At 38.6% G+C, this 24,738-nt stretch overlaps 1 protein-coding gene across 7 annotated transcripts in view; it reads left to right on the top strand.

Moving 5' to 3' along the window:
- The window catches only part of AFF2 (ALF transcription elongation factor 2), a 357,089-nt gene that overhangs the window by 281,334 nt on the left and 51,017 nt on the right, over positions 1 to 24,738 (top strand). For all 7 annotated transcript variants that reach the window (XM_021273092.4, XM_013100505.5, XM_027465059.3 and 4 more), the window contains exon 9: positions 4,476 to 4,513. In XM_021273092.4, the coding sequence (XP_021128767.3) occupies positions 4,476 to 4,513 (38 nt within the window). The remainder of the gene's footprint in view (positions 1 to 4,475; positions 4,514 to 24,738) is intronic.

The raw sequence follows: 24,738 nt of genomic DNA, 5'->3' as shown, positions 1-24,738 counted from the left end.
ATTTGCCTACTGCAGATGCCAGTTATTTTACATTGATATTTTTGAGCTGGCCTTGTCTGAATTTATTCTCCTCAGGTCTTTGTGATGTAGGAAAGTTGTTCTGACTGGAGTACTTTTTTCTGGTTCTTTCTATCCAAAAATCAGTCTGGTAACTGATGATCATGAAGAAAAGCATCATTTTTCACATTCTGTGGTCCTTGTGCACAACCTAGAATCAGATAGGGCTTGTTTCCTTCCTAGTTCTTTTGTGTAATAGTTAAATATCTCTTAATGAAATAAGTCTGTGGATATATCCACACTACAGATTAAATAAAGCACAATGCAGATGGCTCCTGAACTAGAGCTAAAACAACTAATGTCAAAATCAGGAGTAATGCAACATATGAAGTAGAAGTCTTTCACGGTTGTAAAAGTCATAGGAAAACATCCCTGGGCAAATATGCTCTGATGGATGACCCTCTGTATCTGACTACCTTTGATTTATTCCTCACTTCTTTCTTTTACTCACCGCTAGAGTCAGCTGTTGAAATAAGGTCTTACAGAGTAGAGACACAATTACAGAAAGGCCATAACCGGAGGAAAAAAAAAAATCAGGAGAAAATTGCAAATTAAAGTGGAATGATTGTCTAGTTCATTCTGGCTTCCATTTTCTAATCATCCTAAATTATTTTAAAGCATATTTTCAAGCTCAAAATTAGCAAAGGTCCCATGATGTAATTCTCCTAACAACCATTGAATTTTACATTATACCAGTCCAATTTCATTCCAATCTTTTGCAGCATCATCTCCCACTCAGGGCACATGTATCATGATTTAGGGAGGCCCTACCTGCCCTATTTCTAGATAGTACTTTTAGTACATGAAGTTTAGGAATCATTGTGGAGTTAAAACCAGTTTCTTATTTGTAAAGGCCTAGGAATATAAGATAAAAAAATAACTCTTAAAACATGTTTGTCTTTGAAATATCTTAAATTAATAATCAAAGCTCGCATCAAGTCTAAAACAAATCAAACTCAGTCATGAAGATGAGAAATGGGAATTATTAACTGAGTAGCGAGGCTGATGGAGGCTCAATGAGATCATTTTGTTCAAAGATTAAAGGCGATGAACACTGAAATAGTTGAGTAGGATGGCTATGAACACATCTGACTAGAGCTGCTAAATTCAGTAATGATCAAAAGTTAATTATCAAAGCAGAGAGAACTACTCAACACAGACAATTTGAGTCAATAGCTAAGCAGCCCAGCAAAAAAGTAATTTGGGAGAAGTATTTTCCTATAATGAAGTTATATAAAAGACGTACATTTCAAAGAAACCTGCCTAAAACAAGATTGCATTCTTCCTGATCAGAGAAAAATAATTAGCTCTAATTGACAGACCTGCTGCACACCAAATATTTTCAAACAATATGTTTCTGCATCAAAGCTTAATGTGTAGAGTTACTCAATGTCACTTTGATTTTGCCTTTCTTTATCTTCTGCCACTGGGCATGCTCATGATATCGCAACAAATGCGCTTTGAAAAATGAATGAGCAACACCTACAAGATAAATAAAAGCAGAAGGCCAGATCCTGCGTTTCTTTCTCAGACAGAATCCCTGCCACATTCTGTGCTGTGTTTAACATTGTCATTTCCCACTCAGAGACAAACTGAATCATTTGTAATAGGAAATGACCAGTTGCTTTATCATCCAACATTAAACTAGGCTAGTATGCGTATTAACTTGAGAACTTGCAATATTTATTTCTAAATCTCTGTATGAGCGAAGAACACTCTCCCCCCAGCAGGTGCCATTTCTTACGAGTTAGGAAAGTGCCTTCTCTCAGGAAAAAAAGGGGAAAATTCTCCATGTAAAAATCTAAGATGTGATATGTGCTAGAATGTTCATAGTCCTGGAAAATAAAACACATCTGTAATTCTTTGTTCTTAAAGCGACCACGTTTCTTTCAGAGTAAACATCAACACAGCTAAGTATTCCAAAATCAAATGCCCAGTTTAGACTCTGCTTTTTAATATTCCATGACTTTGACATTGCCTGTTCTCACTCTCTGAAATATCTTCATCTTCTTTAATCTTTCATGCAAACAGTTTAGCTCACACCATCACACACATGCTCTCTGGAATATCTTCTGCTTTACCTCATATTAGAATTGACTGCATTATTTACTTCTGATCCTAGACACTCTTCACTCTTCTGTTTTCTTTTCCTTAACTGTATTTTGATATCCATTTTTTGTGTAGTGATTTTTGAATAATTTAGAGGGGAAAAAAAACTTATCTGAGATTTAGATGCAAGTTTCACATGCCAGAATTCAGAATTATTATAGTCCAGCTATTTGGTGCATAAGTGTCAAATGAAATATCACTGTACAGTCAAAAAATCTTCTGCCATGGTGGACGGTGGTATGTAAACTTTGAAAATAATTCTAGTTCCTTGCAGGATGGGACTGAGACTTGGTATTTAATGGCAGGCTTCAGAAACTGAAATGTAATTTTCAATGGTATTTTAATCTATTTTAAATAAGGTGTTTGTATGTTGTTACATGTAGTTTATTACTTAAATTTCATCATAACATGTTTTTGACTTTGAGCATGCATGTGGCAGCTAAAAAAAGGGGAGATTTAGGAGAGTATCATTGGAAGGAGGCACAACTCACATTATTTTGCTAATGAGGTAGAGACTCCATTTTATCATAGGCTTGTTTGAGCGATCATAATTAGGTTTGGGTGTGTAATACTTACTCGTGCAATTTTAACTTCAGGATTTCCTGGAGTTTAAGTGTTTTATTTAGCAACCCTACTGTACAATTACTATAATCGTTTCCTATCATGCATTCATTGATTTATTCTTTAGATGGAAAATGTAATCCAAATGAAACAAATGCATTTTTCTTCACACACTGGGAGCCAGCCCAGAGTGTTGCCGTTGCCCTGTGTCAGCTCTCACAAGCTTTAATTCTTTCTCCCAGATTTTAACTTATTACTAGGGATTTCCATGGATTTAAACAAAGAGTTTGTCTTTGCTATGATTGGAGGCAAGGGCCAAAACAGTAGGTATTTTGAAAAACTTGTCCCATTATAGAGCCCAAAGGAGAACTCATTCTGGCAAAATATGGAACCCAGTTGTGCAGGTCCCAAAGGTTTAAAAAGTTAGCCAATTTTCATAGAGAATTTAATTCCTTATGGGTTTATATGTGCATTTTTCAGGACCACTAATATTAGCAGTTCCTGTGTGGGAACCATATTCTTCCCATCACTAAACATAACAGGGGTTAAAGTTCCTCACCAAAGTCCTTCTCTCCAGTTTTGGTAGGCTTTACAAAAATAACTCCAAAGGTAATTAAGCGCTGAAACTTTCCTTTGTGTAATAGGTTTATGGATCAGGTGTCTTAATTCTGCCTTTCACTGCTCTCTGTATTATAATCTCACTAACCATCTGACCGCTTTCCACATTTAAATCTATTATAGCCAGGTCCTGTGAATGCTAGAAGGAACTCTATAAAATTATGTGAAACACCAGTTTATCTGAAGGTGCTATTTCAGTCCCTCCTGCATTAAAGCGCTGTTTACCTATTCTGAAAAAATTCAGAGAGGATACAAGGTTGGTTCGGATTACATAATTATGCTACAGAAGCATTAAAAAAAAAAAAAAAAAAAAAAAAAAAAAGAAAAACCTCCACTAAAATCTCGAGCAGCTTAACCAGTGTGATAGACTGGCGCGGCCCTGCCATCGGTGCCCCCAGCTGTGTTGCTTAGCAACATTTTAATTCAAGAAGAATCGAAGGAGATGAAATCCCCATGGAGAGGGAAACAGAAATAAGAGGGCCGTTGACAGATGATCTGAGTTGTTTCTTCTAATATACTGTGAAGATCACTGGCTCTTTTCATGAATGATAAATGGACTGTACACAGATCAATGGGTTCAGCAATAAACTGGAACCAGGCTCCATGTCTGAGGTGGTGCAGGCCGAGAGGCCCAAAGATTTACTCATTTAGATGATTTGGAGTGTGTTTTCTCAAAGGTTTCACAAGAGGAAATTGATCTGAACATTTGGTCATCCCTTGCCCTTTTCTGTTGCTGGCGAATAAAAACTGTTTTGGAAGCGGAGTCCGTTCTTCCCTTTATTTTTTCCTGTTGTTGTTCCTGTTCCAGATAGGGACAGATAGGCAGTGACAAAGGGGGCCAGACCTCAGAGCGGGAAATGAAGTAATGAGCAGTTCCTAAATGCTCATAGCCATTAAAAATAAACAAACCACATTGATATCACAAACCGGGGCAGGCGTATTTAAAACTTGTAACGCTATCTCTCTGGAAGGGTCCAGCTACTGCAGACGTGTTCCCTCTGCCCCGGTTGTGGCCGGCTGCCCCGGTGCGCCCTTCTGAAGAGCATCCAGTAGTTGGCTTTGTTGTGGCTTGGCTGTGCTGAGGCATGTTGTTTAATTCTTTATCTCTCCCACCCCTCTTCTGTTTACAGGCTGCTGAAAAGACAAAATTGAGAAACATTCCTGTAAAGTAAGTTCTTTTTATATCCATTTTGAAATGTAACTTTAATGAACTTTTTGAGTACAGTCACTAAAAAGACTGGGACAATGAGAAGGGTGATAAAAGAGAAAACAGAGTTCAAGTTGCCCCTAATAATAGCTTTAAAAAGGTCAGTATTGCTGAAGAAAGCTTTTGATTTCTCGTGTGTCCCTAATGATTGCACTCCCCAAGTTTCATCCAGTTTCCATAAATTAATGTGTTGTCTATGAATAGCTGCCAAATAATATCACAATCATACTCAATACATAGTGCTCCTAGCCTTGGGGAGGTTTGTACATGCTAAAAAGATTATGATTTTTAATTGCAATCCTTGAGAAGGTCTGACAGGGGGGAAATAACTAGGAATGTGCCAAATGATTTCTAGACACATGGGAATATTTTGCACCTATGTATCAAGGTTTTGCCATCCTGTTGATTAAGAGCTCTCTCACTCAGTACGTGCATCTCTCTCACACCACACACACATACATGTTTCGGCTCCTTGCAGTTGGGCTCTGTGAAGGATGAGCAAGCTACCAGGGAGCAATTTCCAGGGCATTTTATGAGAAGTTCTTAAATCTTAGGGCACTAGCAGCAAGACTCAACCATATATCATTGAATTAAGAAAGTTGCTATATAGATGTCCTGGCTCTTGAGAAAAGCCATTTTCAGTTAAAGCTACCAACATCAGTGATTCTCTTTAAATAATGAATACTCCAGTCTTAATGGGCTCTTCTGTACCAATAAAACACGTATTTTTAGCTTCAGTAGGTGATCATTGGAGTTTAACTAAGTCTCAGTAACTGTATATTCCTGTTACAGACAGAGGAAATGTTCTTGTTTTCATAGTAGTTCGCTGATCATGCTGCCTTTTGGACTACAGTGGTTTTGTATTTGTAAGTACATGCGCCGACAGGAGTCGCAAATCATTGTATTTTAGCACATATAACAAAAGAATACAGTTCTACTTCTCACTTGGTTTCCGTCATGTATAGTCATTTACATCTTATAAAGTGAACGCAAAATGTGTACGAACACTCCTTGGAGTGATTAGGCAAGATGCAAGATAGTCATAAATCACCCTCTCTTTATGTTTCATTTAATCTGATAAAAATTAGAAATAGGATCCAGCAGGGACCTGATAGCACATGAAACTTCTAATAAGACAAGAGACCTTTCTTGCCTGTAGGGCTAGTTCAAATTCAGTGCAAGCTGAATTAAAGTCATTGTTACCTGGTGGTTGTTTAATAGAGAGTATGAAATGAGCTGTGATTTCACTTCACCTTCCAGAGGATCCAGGAGCTGCAAGGTGATGAGAGTCTTGGGGAACAACTCCAAAATAATCATTTTCATTCATTCTCTTTTTTAATATTTTGGGCCAAATTCTCAGGAAGGGCTCAAATAAATTAAGTTTTCCCATGTGTGACAGAGATATTGAGCTTTGCAGTCATTAAGCAGCACGTTTGTGACACTGATGCCCAATTACTTCACCAGCAAGGTTTGAGAGTGGGGGAGAGGGTGATTTAGGTTAAATCATTCTTTTATGGGGCTTGAATGAGTGTAACAGTTTGGAATGGAAGAAGGCCAGATGGACAGTCTCGCTCTTTCCACCTACATGTGCATATTTCACCCTGTCATTTCCCCCAACTGGTTGTTTAACTTCTCTCTGACTACGTTCATGGTTGCAGCTTCAATTAGTACCCTAGGGAATCCATTATACATATTAATTACACTCTGTATAATGAACAGCTGATAAATCTGCCTAATATTTTTCAGTGAAATGTAACTATTTAAGGTACCTGTATGCAATTATGATTTTATGCTAGAATATTACCTCTCAGGGCAAAAGTAAGAATACTATTTCCAAGATAGCAGTTGTAGATATGGATCGCATTTATATAAGCATCACAGCCACACTTAGTATACCTCAAGCCTGTCTAGCTTTTAGTGCTGTTGCTTTTGTAGCTCTCAAATGTCAAAGAGAATTTTGCTTGAATTTTAATGTTCTTCAGCTATGCAAAATAAAGTTAGTAGCTTCCATTGTCATAAGGGCTGAAAGCTGTACAGATTCCTTCTACCATATGTGACTTATCACATACATTTTTAAAAACACATTTCTGTTATTAAGACATATGTGATAGTACACTTCTGCAAATGTGAATTGCTTTTGGCTAAAAGCCATGCACTAATAAGTTGAGTTGAAACTAACTGCATTTGACATCTGTTACAATATATATATGTAAAAATATATATAAAATATTCGCAGTTGTCATTAGCATAAAAAAAAAAATCCATGTTTATATGTTGTGCTGACATAGCTCTTGTGTCCCCAAATTGAAATCGGAAATAACTCCCTTGTACAGACTGTGGTTTACATGGAATCCTTGGACCAGGCCTAATAGTGCCATTGTTCAACACGTTACTTAAGGAGCTTGACAAAGATTTCTGTAGAAATGGTCTGTTTACTTTTGATTGCTCAGTTTATTAATGAATTTTAGTTAGTTTCATGTTCAGGAGGAAGTTTGCTGTTCCTTTTTGTTCTGCTGAATCCCTCTAACTCTTAACACTTCTGGAGGAGAAAAAGAAATAAACAAACAAACAAGGGACTTTTTTTTTTACTACAGTTCAGCTGTTTTATAGGTGTTTAGACTAACTGGTATGAACTTCCTGAGGGCCAAGGTAATGCAGGTAGCATTTGACTCCTTCAAAAGACATGGTCTCAGTTCCATGTTGCTTGTAGTACTGCAAGAAAGCACTGCATTTGCAGAGGAACTCATATTTATGTATTGGTAACATCATCTGACATACTTTTACTGTAAAGAAGCACACGGAATATAGCTAAGAAGTCTCCATTCTTGCTGAACTGATTTTTTTGGTGGAAATACTGGAGTTACTTTTCCAAAAATGTAAAACCTTCTTGTGGCACCAAAGTGGCCCCGGAAGTGCAGATTCCATTACCTTTAACTTACTTATCCTCCTCTGCTCACGACATACAAGGAGCACTTGTTGTCCCCCTCTGGTTTTATCCCTATTTACATTGAAAGTCAGTAGCAGAGAAAAAAAAATCTTGGATGCAAAATCCTAGATACTTGCTCACTTATTTGCTGGTCCTTATCATGCTGTTCCCACCCCTGAGTCTGAAGGAGGTAACAGTACTTAACCAAGTTTACCCTGTGGAGGCTTTCTAAAGCACTGTTACATGAGGAATGGTTTTGACTTAGGACACATCTAGTCTTTTATGAAAATGGCCAGAGGGAATTCTTGGGAAAATGTGGGAAGGTGAAAAAATGATTTAGCTAAAACCTGATTTCATCTAGCACTGCAGAACGGAACAGTTTTGTAAGAGATAAATCAGGTATTTACAATGGAAAATGAATGTTTTAAGAGCGGCCCGTGTACTCCATGAATTGCTGTAGAACTGTGAGAATATTCTAATTGACTTCTTGTTTCATGGAAGAAAACATTGGCTTCCTTGAGTGTCCTTTATCCCTTCTTCTTTTATAGTGCCTTAAAATCTTCAATAGAAAGCACTGACATTTCCCCCAAACACCTGCATATGTTTAAATTTGCTGTAGGCTTAATGACTTCCAGATACATGTTTTGGGATTACAGCTTGTGTTAAAATACCACTGCTTTTTATATTTTCAAAATATATTTGTTTTCCATCACTGACAAGGCCAGCCACAAGTTTGTTAACCAGGAAGACTTCTGGTGTTTATTGTCTTTTCCTGCCATAAAACTCATCTTCTCCTCAGAAGGGCATCCGACTTGACTTGGTATGGTTTTCTGTCCCAACCATCATTGGAATTGCGAACTATTAACATTTGATATCTTGACATTTCAATTGACCTCTCATTTGCAAAGCGCAGTGGTATTTTTCATGGCCTTTTCATCCTTGATTATACATGGAATAAGAGTGACTGTTTCTACTGACTGCACTTTAAAAATATCTTTGTTTTACCGGCTGGAGTGGCACCTTGTTTTTTGCTCCCCGGGTAGACCTTATTCTGCATGGAAGGTCTGAGGTCTGAGGTCTAAGCGAGCCATGCAGAGCCAGAGGATTTTCTTACTGACTCAGTAAGCGGGAGGGCAAGCAGGTCAGACTCTGAGGGTCAGTTAATGTGTGCTGTAATAGCAGTAACCATAAACAGATCTTTTGCTCCCATTGGCAAAAGTGGAGGCCAGTGGGCTAGGTCTGACAGTTTGTTCATTTTTTTACTGGTCAGATCAGGCACTTGTAACCAACAGAGGTATAAAAGTGATGGTGTGCCTTTGGTAGTCCTGCTCAGCAATTCCTGTTGCAAGGTATCTGCTGTCCTGTATTTAAAAAATAAAATAATAATAATAAATAAATAAATAAATAAATAAATAAAGATGAAGAAGAAGATTAAGAAGAAAATCATGTCATGCCTAGGTTGAAAAAACCTCCCAATTAACGATTATAGTATATAAGAATATCTATATATACACATGTATGTTTATGCATATATGCATATCTGCGTTGGCATATCTATATATAATACACATATATTTGTATATGTATAGATTAATCAAAGGCCATTTGCTAAAGAACTTAAAATCAAACCACTTTTGAAGAAACAAAAAGGCCAAACTTGCTATAAATCTCATTTGCAGTAAAAGTCCCAGGCAATTTACGCAGCACTACCTGTTAGTCTCTGCTTCTAAACCTTCCTTCCCGTTGTTTCTCCTCTGACTATTTCTGTCTACCTACTAAATCAGCCAGCACCAATTCAATTAGTTCTAAAAATCCATTACAACACAGGACCTGAACTGCCTGCCCACATTCATTTCTCAAAGAAATCCATTCATATTTATGTTTTAATACTTTAAGTCTAGCATGCGAAAGCACTCAAATCCCCGGTAGAAATCCAGGAAAAAGCCTGCTTACGGGCAATTAGAGACAATGTTCTTTACTCCCTGATCCTCCTAGTCTGTCCACTTAGGCATCTGCACAGTTGCAGAGTTCGGTCAATTGGATCAGTTTATTGCACCACCAGAAATTCAGCGAACCCCAGCTGCTGATGATTCTGCAAGTTGGACCACAAGGTTGCATCTGCACTGATGTGCAACGCTCACAGTGCAGTTGGCACCTGGCGTAGCACTATGAAAACCAATCCTCATAGGCTACTGTTGGTTTTCAGTGAGTTTTATTTAGGGGGGCTACGCTTCCTCAGCAGAATGTGAACTCTAGAAATGTTGCGAAGGATTATTTTACTCTTACAAGTTAAAGGTTAGTGTTGGAAATGGATTATAAAACTGCCGCTTTTAAACTGTTTGCAAAGAAACGCACATATTAAATCCTTTTTGATGATATCGCACTAATCCCTAAATGCTGATTTTTATGTAAATTTTGACTCTTGCAAAGCTCTGACAATTCAGCTATCCCCATGTGGTTTTATCAGAACTCAATTGCTCCTTTAGATCTTTTTTCCTTTTTGCAGAACCTTTTGCTTTATTCCAAAGTCATCACGGCAGCTGGAAGATGTAGTACTTTAGACATAAAATAATCACTCTATTTAATATTTTACCTTTATTTTCTGAATTTGTTCCTCTGACACATCTTGTTAGATATATTTTTATCAGTCCAAAGGATAACCACAGTAGGGCTATTTTTATTTCTAGGGAAATGATGCATGATAACTACTGGCAGGGCCCAAAACAGTAAATCAGTCCTGTTCCAACCACAGAATGTATTAAAAGTCTGTAGCCTGTGGTAATAAGTTATAATTTAGTTGACTAGCAGTTTGTTTGAACTTAAAACTGTACAAATGAGTCACATTGGCTAAGACCTGAAATATAAAATACTTTGTGCTTTATTAAGGTATTCGGCTACCACCACAACAGGTACCTGGAGAGAACACACATTTTTCAGATGGGCACAATACATTTTTATAGTGAAATGCTTTTGACTTGATTGTATAATTTATAGTGGATGGTTAAATTACCACACATCCTGTGTAGTGCACGATGTTTGCTTACAAGACAATGAGATGAACAGACTCTGAGAGCCCATTCATCTAATCTCTTACAAATCCGAGCACGCACCATCAATACCAAGCGTTGCTGGCTGGATCCAGCCACAAGGCACCCCTCAGCTCCCAAGCCAGGCATGTTGCCCAGGAGCCACCACAGCACTTGAGACAGATAGATAGGTAAAACTTTTGTATATTTTTATTCAGAGATGTGCAAATTGCAGTTGACCAAAGCTACTCATGCATTTTTGTAAAATTTGCCAGGACTCTTGCGACTTGGCAAAAATAAGTATTTTCATTTTAGATGGGTCGTTTCTGTTATTTTTCAAAACAATATTTTTACAATGTCATTGTGATACAGCTTGTCAAGATTAAATGTAGGTCAACTTTTAGAAGAAAACAAAGAAGAAAACAAAACAAAACAAAAATTGAAATGAAAGGTTGAGCCAAAAATAGCCTTTTTTTTTTTAGGAATCATAACCCGATTTCTTCTTTTGACAGAAAGCAAAATCAGTTAAGGTCAATATTTTTTCCAGTTTTAGTATTTATCTGTTGTTGATCAAAAGAGGTTGGACTAGGTGATCTTGGAGGTCTCTTCCAACCTAGATGATTCTGTGAGTCTGTGAAAAGAGGACCTGTTCTTCTCTCCTGTTTCATGCTATCATTTTAGGCATGATATTTGTCTTCCTCATTATTATTTTTAATTTTTAAGTCACTTGGCATTTATTCAAACAATTATCCTAACTGTTTGCTTTGGGCATTGTAGTAACAGCTGGTAGAAACTACCTGTGATCTTTGCAAAATTAATGTTTTAAAAATGTGTTTCTAAGCAATTAAGATATTGCAACTAAGCAACAAATGCCAACAAAATTGAAGAAAATTCCCTGATCCTGGTATAAATGGGAGCACTTGTTCTGCTGGTTTCAGGGTAGCTGCCTGAATCCACATACACATACACTCCTGAATCTCACTGCTGTGCCATTTTTGTCCTGCTGGAAGATAAATAACCAGAGCAAAACCTGTAAATAGTGCTAGTGTACTTATATGAGTATTCAATTTATTTAGGGTCTAGTACATTCTAGACCGTCTCCAAATGAAGATCCCTGCCTTGGGGAACCTTGTAAGAGGCAGTGGATAAAGCTACCAGGAAGTGGGATTTGAGTGAGACCGTCAACAACATTTTTGAAATCTGAAGGCCTTTGTCTGCTCTCTAGTTTCACTGTCATTTTTCCTAACTTTACCTTGGTGTGTAAGGGGAAAATGAAGTTTCCTTGGTCTTTCTGGCTTGTGGTCTGTTGGTAATACATCTTGTAGGTTTCCTCTAGCTTGTGGAGTCATTAAAATAGGATAGAATAAAGGATCCTTTGCTATCACAAGGATCCCCCTTGCTATCCTTGTTTTAATACATCCAAGAAAAAGAGCCTGCCACACAGTAAACAGTCCTTTGCTTTGTCAGTAATATAAGTGAATAAAAAGAAAAACGGTTGTCTTTCAAAGATTTATTTTTTTTAAATACAAGTACAAAAAAAAAAATAATGATCTTCTGCTAGGCGAAAGAAGCAGAAAAAAAAAATCCAGTCATTTAGGATCGATGAATACAAAAGAAAGGCAAAAGCTAGATAATGTTTCAGGAAATAACACTGCTACAAGGTTAATTTTGCCTAGTACAACATTTCCTAGTATTGAATTGCCTGATATACTCCCTCAGGGATTGCTCCTGTGTTTGCAATAATCGAGGCTGATTTTATTGGAAAATCACCTCTGGATGAGAGACATACTCTGGAGAGAACTTTGCATGGGTACAAATAGGTTTTTGGTGCCAGTGCCATGTTGCCCAGGCCAGCACAGTTATAGTTCCCAATCTGTCTGTGCATTCAAGCAGCAAATTCATTAGCAACCCTTCTGGCAGGATAGAAAAATAGACATATTAGGGAAATTTACTTTGAATTGTTTTCAGGATTTGTTGGATAACAGTTCAGTAATCAAATTGCGCCTCCTAACAAGAGTATTAAATATTTTTATTAATAGTGGCAGGGAGGCTGCAGATACTCCTTTAAGTGCAGAACATTTCATCATAACACTATGTGACTCGCTAAGATCATGGACAAAAGAAGAGATTAGCATAGTTGGGGTGGGGGTGCTAGTAATGTCTGAGAAGATTTTTATTTTGTGTTGTATGGCGAGTTGCGTGGAGTCATGCAACTCTCACAGTGCAGATGTACCGTGTGTTCGAGTATCGGCTCATCCATCAGCCTCTGCCAGCTTGCTGCCTCTTTTTAATTGTAGAAGCGGGCCGAGTCTCGACAGCACTGTCCCCTCTCTAACTATGGGATGTAGGTTTAGATATATGCAGTGGCTTCCAGTCCTTGTCAAGTGGAAACGGAGCATATTGCAAACAGAGCGCGTTTTGCCTGCAGCCAGGAGGAGGGAGACGCGGAGCGCCCACGTACCGGGGCACTCCGCTGACCTTGCAGCGACTTTCACTGTGGAGAGGCTGGAAGAGAGCTGGGAAAAGGCTGATTCAGAGAGACAGGTGAGCGAGGAAGAAAAATCAAGGAGATTGGCACAAGGACGGTGAAGAGAAATCTTTCTAATGAAAGCAGAACAAAATTTACACTCAAGGCCGATGCTGAGCCTTTATAATCAAGTTCGTCTGGCCGCAAAGCGACAGTGGTGAAAGGAAAAATACTGAATGCAGCTTGCAAGCTCGGGTCTGTACAGAGGGTAGTGATCTGCTGGGGAAAAAAAGTGCATGCAGTGAATTTATTGAAGAATACATTATATGGAGCTCCAGGAACTGACAGGGTTAAAAATTAGGATTGTAAAAAATAATCTCTGTACTCTGTTTCCTAATTCCTGTTGTCTTGATGATTGTTTCACTGTGAAGAGGAGAGCCATCCTCAGTATCAATCACAGTAAGCTATTTAGACACAGAAAGAAGTGGCATATGGCTTAGTACTTTTGGGTCTAGCAATCAAGTAGCAACCTTCTGCAATACAACTGTAGCTTGGTTCCCAATGGGCTTCACTTTGATGATTAGATATATTGAGTTCCTCGTGTCATTCAAAGACAGCAGAATTTCATACAAGTTGGTGTTAGGTTCCTCTCACTTCATTTCAATTTTCAATAACTGGTGTCATCACATGTAACAGTTTCTTCGTAATGGAACTTCATGTCGAATCAGATTTGTCTTTCGAGTGAAAGAGCACAGTGAAAAGTCTTCTGAAATACGGATCTATGGAAAAATCCTTACCACAGTGAAAACAGGGATACATTATTTATTTATTTCTCCCAAAGACTGGGAGAAATGTGGACTGATTCCATAAACATTCAGGAATACTCAGAAAAATAAAAATAAATATAAATATAAAAATCATTAGTATTGCATTTGGGGATGGCATTAGTAGTCTTACAAGACTTACCCCAGCTGCTTGCTCCAGTCATTGTTGTGATAAGTAAACAGAAAATATTTGTTCAGTCATATTTGAAACCAAAACTGTGGTATTTAAAGCCAAGTTCTGTGTAAGTGGTGTTACATCAGAAGACAATTTGGACTTCAGATGCTGACTGATCCCTCTGTATTTCAACACAGCAGCTGTTAAATGCTAACAGGCTTCACTGACACAAAGTTGCTCCTTTCCTGGTTCTTACCTTCTCTCTGTCAGCTCAGCCCTGATCCCATCAGTGCGGGCAGATGGAGAGGGCTGAGCGCTTTGCCCATTCGAGGATGCAGGCACAAGCCGTGATGGAGTACAGAGAGGGAATGGGGAGGCTCAGGGAGTAAATGCTGCCAGTCCAGAGCATGCACCATGATGAGCATAGGCCTGCACTCAGGTACCACAGTCAAGGATCTGTCAGTTCAGTCAGGATATCCCTGCAAATCTGCTATCTTGGAGGACTTTCTGCCCCGCCACTGTTTGAAGCTATATTCTTCCCAAAGGGCTGCAGTCTCACTTTCTTTGGTGCCCATTCTCTGTGAAATTTCCAAAATGGAGGAATTCTTTGAAGGTCCACCTGTGTCACACAACCCCTACACTGAGATCCACCTGCCAGCTTACCATATATCATCTCCCACTCGTATTGATTGCAGCAGATACCATGACAGCTCAAGCACTATTTTAAAAGCGAGCTCTGTGTCACACATGCACGACAAAGCGCTCGCTGCAATTCACAATTAGCCTTGACACGCTGCAAGAAGAGTGACTGCATATGAATGTGTCACAGCTTTATAAATCCAGCATTTACAAGCTCCAAAGGCGATATGGGGCTCTGTATCACATATCCAAGACTGCCCATCCCATAGTTTTATTTCTTGGCAGTTTCCTACAATTCTGTGAAATATTTTTTTAATGTGACAAAGTCACTTCAATTACACAGTCATTATAAGTTTTGCCAAGGTCGACTATGGATCGTTTTGTGTTCATTAGAGCACAAAATTAGAATTTTCATTGCAGCAACTGTAAACAGTATTGGCTCAAAGGAGTCAAGCTTTTTCCCCCATAAAATCTGGGATAAGCTATAATTGAGGGATTCCATGTTTTTTTTTGACAGATTTATTTTTTAACTGCCTTCCGGGTAATTTGTTGTTTTTGTTGTTGTTTTGGTTTGTTCTTTTCTTCTTTTTCCTAACCCTTGATATATTTATTTTGGTCTAGAGGCTGTATAACTGGTTCACTTCAAAACTGCCACACTGTTCTTTAACAAACAGGTGTAGTCAGTGTTTTGTAAGGCTGAATATATTATTTTTCCAGCTTCTTCTGTTATCGGTTGCTGCTTGTCACTTTAGAACCAGTCGGGGTTGTAAAACCCTTAAATGGTCTTCAGGAAATAACCCTGCTTCAGAAAGTACTTCATCATCTGCTTAAGTCCCACTGAGCCCCATTAAGCTTTCACTTAAGTAATTTCGGTGTTTATTGCTTAAGTAATAATCAGAGTTTCTATTTAATATTCTCTTGAATTTATGGAAATATATGATTGAGTTTGCTCTTCATGCTGATGTAAATGTAAAGAAATTACATCAAAACAAATCATTTCATATATGCAAAAATTAAGCAAATAGGAAATAAATCCAGCACAGAGTGTTTCAAGCAATGGAGAAAAATCACAACGATTTCCAGTAGAGTCCAGGCTTTCAAAAGCTGTCTGGAACAGATAAAGAATTGGACTAGCTCTTTTCTGTGTTTAGAAAAATAAATAAGATCCAGAAAAGCATCTTGGAGAGAAGGAGGTTGCATATATTTTATTTGTTTTTTAATTGTAGTTTCTTTTAGGTTCATTTAACCTTTTTATTGCTGAGTTAGCTCACTAGAAACAATAATATAGTACATAGTGGGAGACTGCTTAGTAGGAAATAAAAGCAAAATGTCTCATCTGCTAGTTGTTTGGGCTCAAGGTGAACCCACACTGCCCTACCTTCCTTGTCTGTCTCTTAGGATTAGGGAGTCTGTGCTGCTCCTCACTTGTGCTTCACTTGGAGGACTTTCCAGGCTTTGTTTTTAACCTAATGTGTATTTACAAGCAAGGAGAGAAGACAGAGGCTATTAAGAAAGTAGCAAAGAAATTCAACAGACATCTCTGTCAGAGCTTGCACAGCAGCAATCCTCTGTGTTACTTTAACAAATCCACAGTGTGGGTTTCTCTTGGCATGTGGCACCCTCATGTCTTGCCAATGGGGTGCCCAGTCCTTAGCAATTTTTTTTTAGATATAATGTGCCATGATAATGTCATTCAGGATAAGATATGTCAGCAAATGCCCTAACAGGCTTTATCAGCTTATACCTCTTAGCAAAACCCAGAGCTAGAGTGAATGGGGACAGCAGACATATATAGCAAAGGCATATCTCTTCCTCTTAAAAGAAATGTGTTTAACAAGATTATGAACTATTTGCATTCCAAATTCGCAATTAGCACCCCATGAACACACAATGAAATCATCCAAGTGGCAGATAATGTGTTAGATGTATATAGTTAAATTTTGTAGATTAAACAGACTATTAAGTATGTAGTAGCGCAGCTACAATAATAAATTTTATAGAAATCGGTGTAATCTGAATAGTACGAGAGCTCATTGAAATATGGGTCTTTTATTAAAACTGTGAAGTGTGTATGTTTGTGAATGTGTATGTGTGCATGCAGGCGTGCAAATTACTAAGTGGAAAGATTAGCAAATTGTGGATTGGGGAAGTCCTACTGCATACAGGATAATTTCTTCCTTCAGAACACATATAAAGGTTTGGTTCTGCAACTTTATTCTGAGCTCTGTAATTTTACACTAGCTGGCATAAATTAGCAAGCTAAAATATATGTGTATGAAATGCCTCGCAAAAGAAATAACAAGATGAATGCACATGGTGAAACAGGAGTACTATGTGTAAAATATCAGTATACTTTTCTGCACATACATAGGTTAAATTTAAATCAGGGAAAGGAAAGAAATCCTTCAACTTCTGCAGTTTATCTGTGTTGTTTGTAGTCTGGAGTTCTCTGAATACATTTCTTTTTAACTTCAAGGACTTTCCTTCTGTAAGGAAACTGGCAGCGCCAAGTGTTCCTGCTCTACCAAATGTGATCATTTCTGAATCCAGACAGTGGCTTACTTGCATTAATGTGCTCAGTGGTCTGGTGGAAATCAGTAAAATGATGAGGCGCAGTGAAGGGGGAAGGCGGGCCTTCCACATTTATTTATTCTGGATAAATGGTGCCCATTAATCTATCCTGAAAATATGGAATTAGCAGGGAAGAAACCACAGTTGCAAATTTGGCAGATGCTAGCATGCACAGATGGTCTTTCAGTGTTTTAAGGTTTTCCAGTCTTTTGATATTGATACCAGAATTGAAAAGTAGCTCATGTATTGCTAATGTTTATCTAGAATATCCTTAGAAAAATAACATTACATATTTTGGATTGTTCAATCTGCTCTTAGCATATTTGTATAAAGTTCTTCAATCTTAAAGGTAAACTTTTTATGCTCTGTCTGTCTTTGGTTATTTTAAGAAACATAATTAGAGAATGATTTCCTAAAATAAGGGAGATCTCATTTAACCACTCTAACCAGACAAAGGCATTAGGAATGAAGAGGCTCTTACATGTGAATTGTTGAACAAAGATGGGAGGTTGGTTGTCAGAATGGCTTTCCTACTGTTACAAATCACATGGGTCTTGGTGAAGTGGTATTCTGAAAAACAGGTTGTTGAGTCCCCTCCTTGATACAGTGTAGAGGGTTGTTTGCCATGTATTTTGCTAGCACAGATTGAATTTCACTCACTGTTACTCCCTGTAGCTGTACTGAAGCTGGGAATCTGGCCCTGGCAACCTCTCCATGTGTAGAAGCTCAGGGCATGAAGGCAAAGGGGAAGGATAATGTCATCTGCTTGTTTGCTACGGGAATGTTTGGTTAAGTCTTTAAAGATTTTGTTGAAATACTTCACAGGGGAAATCACAGAATAATTCTTGCTAACTTTACTTTGAGTTTACTCTCAGCTGACCCTGAGGATACAGTCCCTATCCAGAGGATACAGTCCCTCAATGACAGTGCTCTAAAATGCGCCCTCAGAAGCCCTGTAGTTGTGTACACAGCCCACATGTGCACAAAAGAAAAGAAGAAGAAGGAAAAAAAAAAAAGAAATATCTCTCAGTGCACAGAAAATTTTAATCTGGTGAAAAAGGATCTGAGAAGCAAAAGTAAGGTGAAAGTTCTAGATGTGTGACAGAAACACTGTGCACCGCTATCTCCAGTGTATCCAGGTGTACAGGGCTCCTTTACATAGATCTGTCTGAAGACACATAGACAGATGGTCAGGCAGGCAGACAGACAATTGAGCATCTAGATACAGGTATGCCAAAGCTGTACGATGTTAGGACATACAGGTATACTTCTAAGGGTGGTTTGTTTGTTGTGATCTTTTTTCTGGTCATTAGGAGTCTTGTGTTTTTGCTGGGGAATTTTCCTGACACACTGTAGTATTTTGCAGTTGTCCACACTGAATTTTATCCTGTTTCTTCAAATCTTCTCTCCAGTTCATCAGGATCATTTTGTATTCTGATCCATTCTCTAAAATACTTGCAGACCTTCTCACATGGGTGTTATTCGCTAATTTAACAAGCATACTCCCAATTCTCTCATCCAGAATGTTAACTGTATTCTGAAATGTACAGGTCTATCATATAACTACTGTGACAGTAGTTAGACTTTTGTCTTGATGGATATTTCTTGCCAGATCTACAATAAAAATGAGATATAGTAAGGATGATGATTTGGGCAATTTATGTGATCTATGTCGGATAGCTAACCAGAATGGATCAAGAATTTAAAATCTTGAAATGGCTGCACAAGTTACAGGACTTGTTAGGGAAGTCTAAAGATCCGGAGGGTATGCACTTTTCAGCTTTCTTGCACGTATGTGAAGCTTTAATTTAGCAAGACACAAAATTGCACAAAAACCCTCACATTTCAAAGTCCCTCACCAGCAATTAAAGGCTCTGCAGCCCTGATTGTCTATTTGCTAACTGACTGCATATGAATTTCTTGAAATACTGCCCACTGTCAATGCTCTTGCAGCACTGGCAGTTCTTTAGTTTTATATGCTCCAATTTTGTCATGAAAACTGCATTGAGGAAAACCCCAGATTTCATTCTAGTCTACCTGACATTTAAAATAGTAGTGCAAATCCTACAGCACAGGGGGATAAAGATGCAAAAACAAAACAAAGGAAGAAGATGGAAGTGGCTGAAAGCAGAAAGAAAAAAAAGTCAGATGTGAAGCTAGACTTAGAAATGAACATTAAAAGTTCTTGTTTTTATTTTTAAGTGAAATCCGACCCTGCTCAGCAATAACTAGTGTTATCTTCACTTATTCCAAATATTGCTAGAGGAATTTCTTCATTTGTTTAATATCAACAAGCAATTCGTCTGGACTTCACTCAGCAGTCATACACGATCATATCATCACTCATGCACACATTTCAAGAATAAAGCCATGCATCTAATATATGCAGGAGATTGTCCAGGACAAAATACTCTAGCACATTTATTTCAGTTTCTTTATTAAAAAGAGTTATTTTAAATTCATTTTTTTAACATACAATTGTGTTACAGACAAAAGATCTATTTGCTGCTGTAAAAGTCTTGGTAGCGGGGGAAAGGATTCCCTGCTCCCTTTGTCCTGTGTCAGCCACAGCAGTGAATTTCCTAGTTCCTCTCTCTAATTTGCCCAGATACAGGCATATAGAGACCTAAATACAGCCCATGTTCCAGAAACTCCCAGACCCTCACTCTCCTGCTTTTGCACCTTCCTACAAGAGCTCTCTAGCGTTTGGGGAGTCCTAGCAAAATTGTGTTTGTTTGGGCACATGTACAATGCTGTTCAAACACAGAGCATTTATTTTCTCCCCCTTCTCTCCTGAACAAAATGTCCTGAAGGTCAGCTCCCAGGCTGTCAGGGCATTCATCTGCTTTTTGCGTGTTCCTCACTGCAGTTGTGCATGCCTGGTTGTTTTATTCTGCTTTTATTCTGCTTTGATGGCGTTACCCAGGTCCATCTCTTAATTTCATTGCATTTGCCAGAGTAAAGGCAGAGTCATGGGGTTGCGATTTGGCCCAATAAATATTAAGTGTCATTCTCTTCATAAAAGCATTTCTGACTCATTTTTATGCTATAACTCCATCAAAGATGATTTTTTCTTGGCCCACATCCATTATAAAATGATCAGTCTTTTAAAGAAAAATGCTTATCTCCAACACCAAAGCCCAAAGACATTAGTTTTGTTGTCATTTTTCTAGTGCACCCGAGAGAAAATCTATCCTCTGACAGCCTTGTAAGTGAGGACTCAGGGAACAATTTCACGTGCATTTCTCTGTTTAGGTTCCCAAGTGCCTTTGTCTATTTGGTCTGACCTTATGTTGGAAGGAGTTACAAGTCATCTTCTCATCTTCTCCGTATTTTTCTGTGACTGTAATTCAGTGTAATGGAAACATTCCAAGGCAATTAGAAATGCAGCCCATACAGCACCCTGCACTCCAAAATTTAGTGTAAAACACTAACCTACTTTAAAGAGGCAAACCCCATCAAGAAGATGGGGTTATTGAAAGTCCTGAATCTGTTCTTCATAAGCTTTACACTTTGTTCATATACTAGACTGCATCTTAAATATAAACCTATCATCAGGTTTAGCAAATCAATACCGTAAGAGTGTGAAATGGTCCCCAGAAATCTCCAGAATGCCATTTCACAGTAAAAGCAATTGAAAAAGAAGCTGCAGTGGAATATCTTATGAGATAGCCATTTAGATCACAAAAGGATCATAAAAGTCAGAAGCAGTTTGTTTGAAGCAAGGTTCATAATATAACCATACAGAGTTTGCTGGGAAGAAAGAGGAAAATTGCAAACCAATTTGTGGTTACGGCTTTTTCTGTCAATTCTACAGGGATTTAAAACTTGTAAAAGGTGGAACTTCTGCCATCTTACATTGCTCAACTAGAAAGAGATCGCTATAATCATAGTAGCTAAACAAACACCAATTATTGAAAGCCAATATAGTCTTTATTAACTTCAAAGCAATTAGCGCTTCTTTAGTTCATTTACTATTGAGCACGATGGTATCAGACAGTGGCATTTGTCACTAATAATCTGAGCATCTTTTGAGGTTTGCCTTCCTCATTATTCTCCTAATATTTGTCAGTGAGGTTTGGATACTTTCTCTTTACATGCAGTAAAGGCACTAATGAAAGGATTAAAAGGAATGCTTCGATGAGCAAACACCACCTGAGTGTGCCACCCTATTTCAAACACTTTGTATCACATAACTACATATTTTTTAAAAGACCATTGTGTCCCAGTGCAGGGTAGGAGGAGCAGAGCATTCTGGATGCACTGCTGTGTCACAAAGTAAAACCATACCATAAATATCTCCATGCATCATAAATATCTCCATGCATTTTGTCATGTCCATGCAAATCTACAGGTGTCTCGTACACACCCTTTGAATTAATATGTAATCTTTGCTCTTTGCTAAGAGCTAACAGATCCCCTGGATACAACTTCTCAGGTGGGATTTAAATGAATCCCTCCAATCATTGGAAACTGTATTAGACTGCAGTTGCAAATCTTTAACTTTTTTTTTTTTTTTATCTCTATGATCCATGGCTGATTACAAGCTAATATGGAGCCAGTCTACCATTGTCCTTGCTTCCTTTTTTTTTTTTCCTTTTCCTTTTTTTTTTTTAAATCTAGATGGTAAAAATAGTTTCTGTTTTTTCTTCTGCTAACATTTCTCTTTAAAGAGTGGCACTGCTTTAATAAAGATATAGGAAATGAAATTTCAGCCATGTTGCACTCAATCAGATTACTTTGGACAAATGAAAAGTAATACTGCCTCCTTTAATGCCATTAGAAGAATTGATATTGCAGAATTCTCTTCAGATTGGAGCGCACCAACGATTAGAAGCATGTTTCAGTTCACCCTTTGGTGGCACCCATGTGCTGTGTCGCTGGGAAATGTCTCGGTGGTGAGTCGGAGACGCGGGAAGTGGAGAGCTGACCTGCTGCGATGTGCTGCTCAGGCCAAAGTCCAGGGCACCAAGCACAGTCAGGGGTTCGGGGAGAGCAAGGGGAGTGCGTACAGAAGTAACTCAGGCCCAGGGAACGGGGAAGGGATCCTCTCATCAGTGTTCTTCATAGCCTGGGGCACAGCCCCTGACTCCCCATGAAGTCCTGCACCTCTCCACAGCCCGGGAGATTAGGCAGGATTTTTCAGTTAGCCAGCACCAGCTCCTGATTACAGTGTCTTTATGCTGTGGTACCCCTAAAGATTTCACATCTGTATAATGAAATGAAAGCAGAGGCTGCATTTTTTCTGCTACCTACTGGACAGCTGGTGCTGGTGCAAGGGAGCCTGGCTAGCCAGCCTTAGGGGGACCATGTGGCTGGCTGTTAGTGGCAGCACAGCAGGGTTCTGCTGCCTGCCTCTGTGTAGTATTGCCAAAGAGTCCCTTCCTCACACAGATTCACAACCGCTGTCATGCTGGGGCTCCTAGGGTGCCAAGTGTGAAGCAGAACAGGCCTCCGACTGCTCTGCAGTGGGCCATGCCGTTGCCCCAGGATCAGGCTCCCATCAAGTTGCACTCTTATTTCCTAAGCTACCGCTGTTCTTTCTTCAGCAGCTAAAGTCCTGGGCTGTGGAGTGCTAAATGAGTGCTTGAAGTGATTAGGCATTATTTATGTACAGTTATGAACAATGCATTTCATTCATGTCATCATTTGTTGCTCATATTCGGAAAGTTATTGGGCTCTTTGGGCGATTTCTTTTCCAGGAAGGAAGTGTGGCTTTTTTTTTTTTTTTTGTCTTACATAACCCAGCATTTATCTCCCAGTTCTTTCTGAATCACTTTTTTTTTACTTTTTTTTTTTTTTCTCAGTTTTACATGTATTCTTGTGTCTGAAACAATGAGAAAAAAATGCGCATTAAAACATCTGTTCTAATCCATTTATCAGAGGGACAATTACAAATAGCACTTTACCAATTAATTAGTAACCTTATTCATTGTATAAACTCAAATCATGCTAAGCCAGCTTCTCTTCCTTTGCATGATTTGCACCATTTTTATCATCTTACACGACTGACGCTACTGAAATAAATTTCTCAATATGGCTCAGAAAGACAAAAGCAAATTATCTCTTTCCCCATGTGAGTGTTAATGAACAGGAGGCTGGAGTGCATCATCGCCACCACTTATTGCGGTGTCCCTTGTTGCAGGCTGGAAAAAAGGAAATCTTAATTATTAAATGCCACTTGAAAATCCTTTGTCTTTGTGGGTAGCCAGAGCGCTCTCCTAGCACAGGGCCATTGGTCTCTCTTAGCCACATCAGGAGCAAGGTCAGTGCACTACTGCAACCAGTGAGCTGGCTGGGCTAACCAGCAGGTAGGAGAACGTCACAGCATTTAATAACAAAAGCAAAAACACCTGACAACTTAAAATCACCTGCAGGCTGGAAGCAAAGGGATACAGATGCTACTGGTAGCTATTCTGTTGTTACAGACGGAATGCACAGCCCTCAGCTAGTGTAAAGCAGCATATCTCCATTTACTTCATTAGATCAGCATCATTTTATACCAGTGAAGGCTTTGTCCCATGAATCAAAACCTCTTCTGGCATATCTCTATTGATTTCTTTGGAGTTACCCCAGCACAGAATTTGGCTCCGAAGCATTGCAGCAATAGAGAAATCTGACAAGATGAGAGGAGGCCTAACAGCTGAAGCCATGAGGTATGAGACATACAGAGAAGACAGTTTGTTGCTTTAGGTAAGCAAGCTAATTGTCAAGATGAAAGATATGTATATATATATTAATCCTACTTCTTAAATAGATTGTAAGTAAATACTTGTCTTACATAACTAAGCTTATCACAGCATTAAACTCTGAGTAGGAACAGGTTCAGTTCTGAGACGCCATGATGTAAATCCAAAGCAATTCAACTTTAGTGAAGGAAATAGCTATCAAATTAAGAAAAACAAGATCTATTTCTTTCTAGCTCAATGTTAGGACTTGCAGTCAAAACAGATTTTATTACTAACATTTGCTTTAAAAAACACTATCAGTGATGAGCAATGGGATTAAGAGACTCCATCAGTGACATACAGCTCTTGCTCATCTTTAGGAGTGAAGTTCAGCCATTTTATTGCCACCAGAAAAGACTTGGGAGATCATGTCATAAAGCTGTGAATACTTTCACTAAAGCTGAACGGAAAGAAGAGTATGATGTTTCCCTATGAAGTTGTGGAAGTTGGGTGTTTTTTCATTGCTTTTTTTGTGCTTCACAGCAGTAGCACTTTGGGGATGTGGTTTAGAATTGGCTTCAGCTCTCAGTCAAGTTAATGGGAGCTGGATCAATTCCTCCAAGACACGCAGTTGTAGTCAAGTTCTATGTGGAAACAAGCAAATGTGATTGAACACATGCCTACGCTCATCGCATGTCCCAGACAGCTGCTGAGGGGCCTTCACACTTCTCATTTTGCAAAATGCAGCTCCTCAAGCAGCATGTAAAAAAGTCTTTAAAATATGAAGCGAGTCTAACTGATATAGAAATGTCTGGCTGGCTTGTGAATAGCCTGGAATTACTCTTTTTTGGGGTGCAAACAGTACTATTCGGTGTGACAGGGACTGATAGATGATGGGGCTGCTTCAACACCTGGTACCCAAACAGTCAGCATGGTGAGAAACAAGGGAA

The sequence above is a fragment of the Anas platyrhynchos genome, chromosome 10 (assembly GCF_047663525.1).
Source record: "Anas platyrhynchos isolate ZD024472 breed Pekin duck chromosome 10, IASCAAS_PekinDuck_T2T, whole genome shotgun sequence".
Taxonomy (NCBI): domain Eukaryota; kingdom Metazoa; phylum Chordata; class Aves; order Anseriformes; family Anatidae; genus Anas; species Anas platyrhynchos.
Note: the sequence above shows the minus strand (reverse complement) of the source record. Positions and strands in the feature narration are given on the sequence as shown.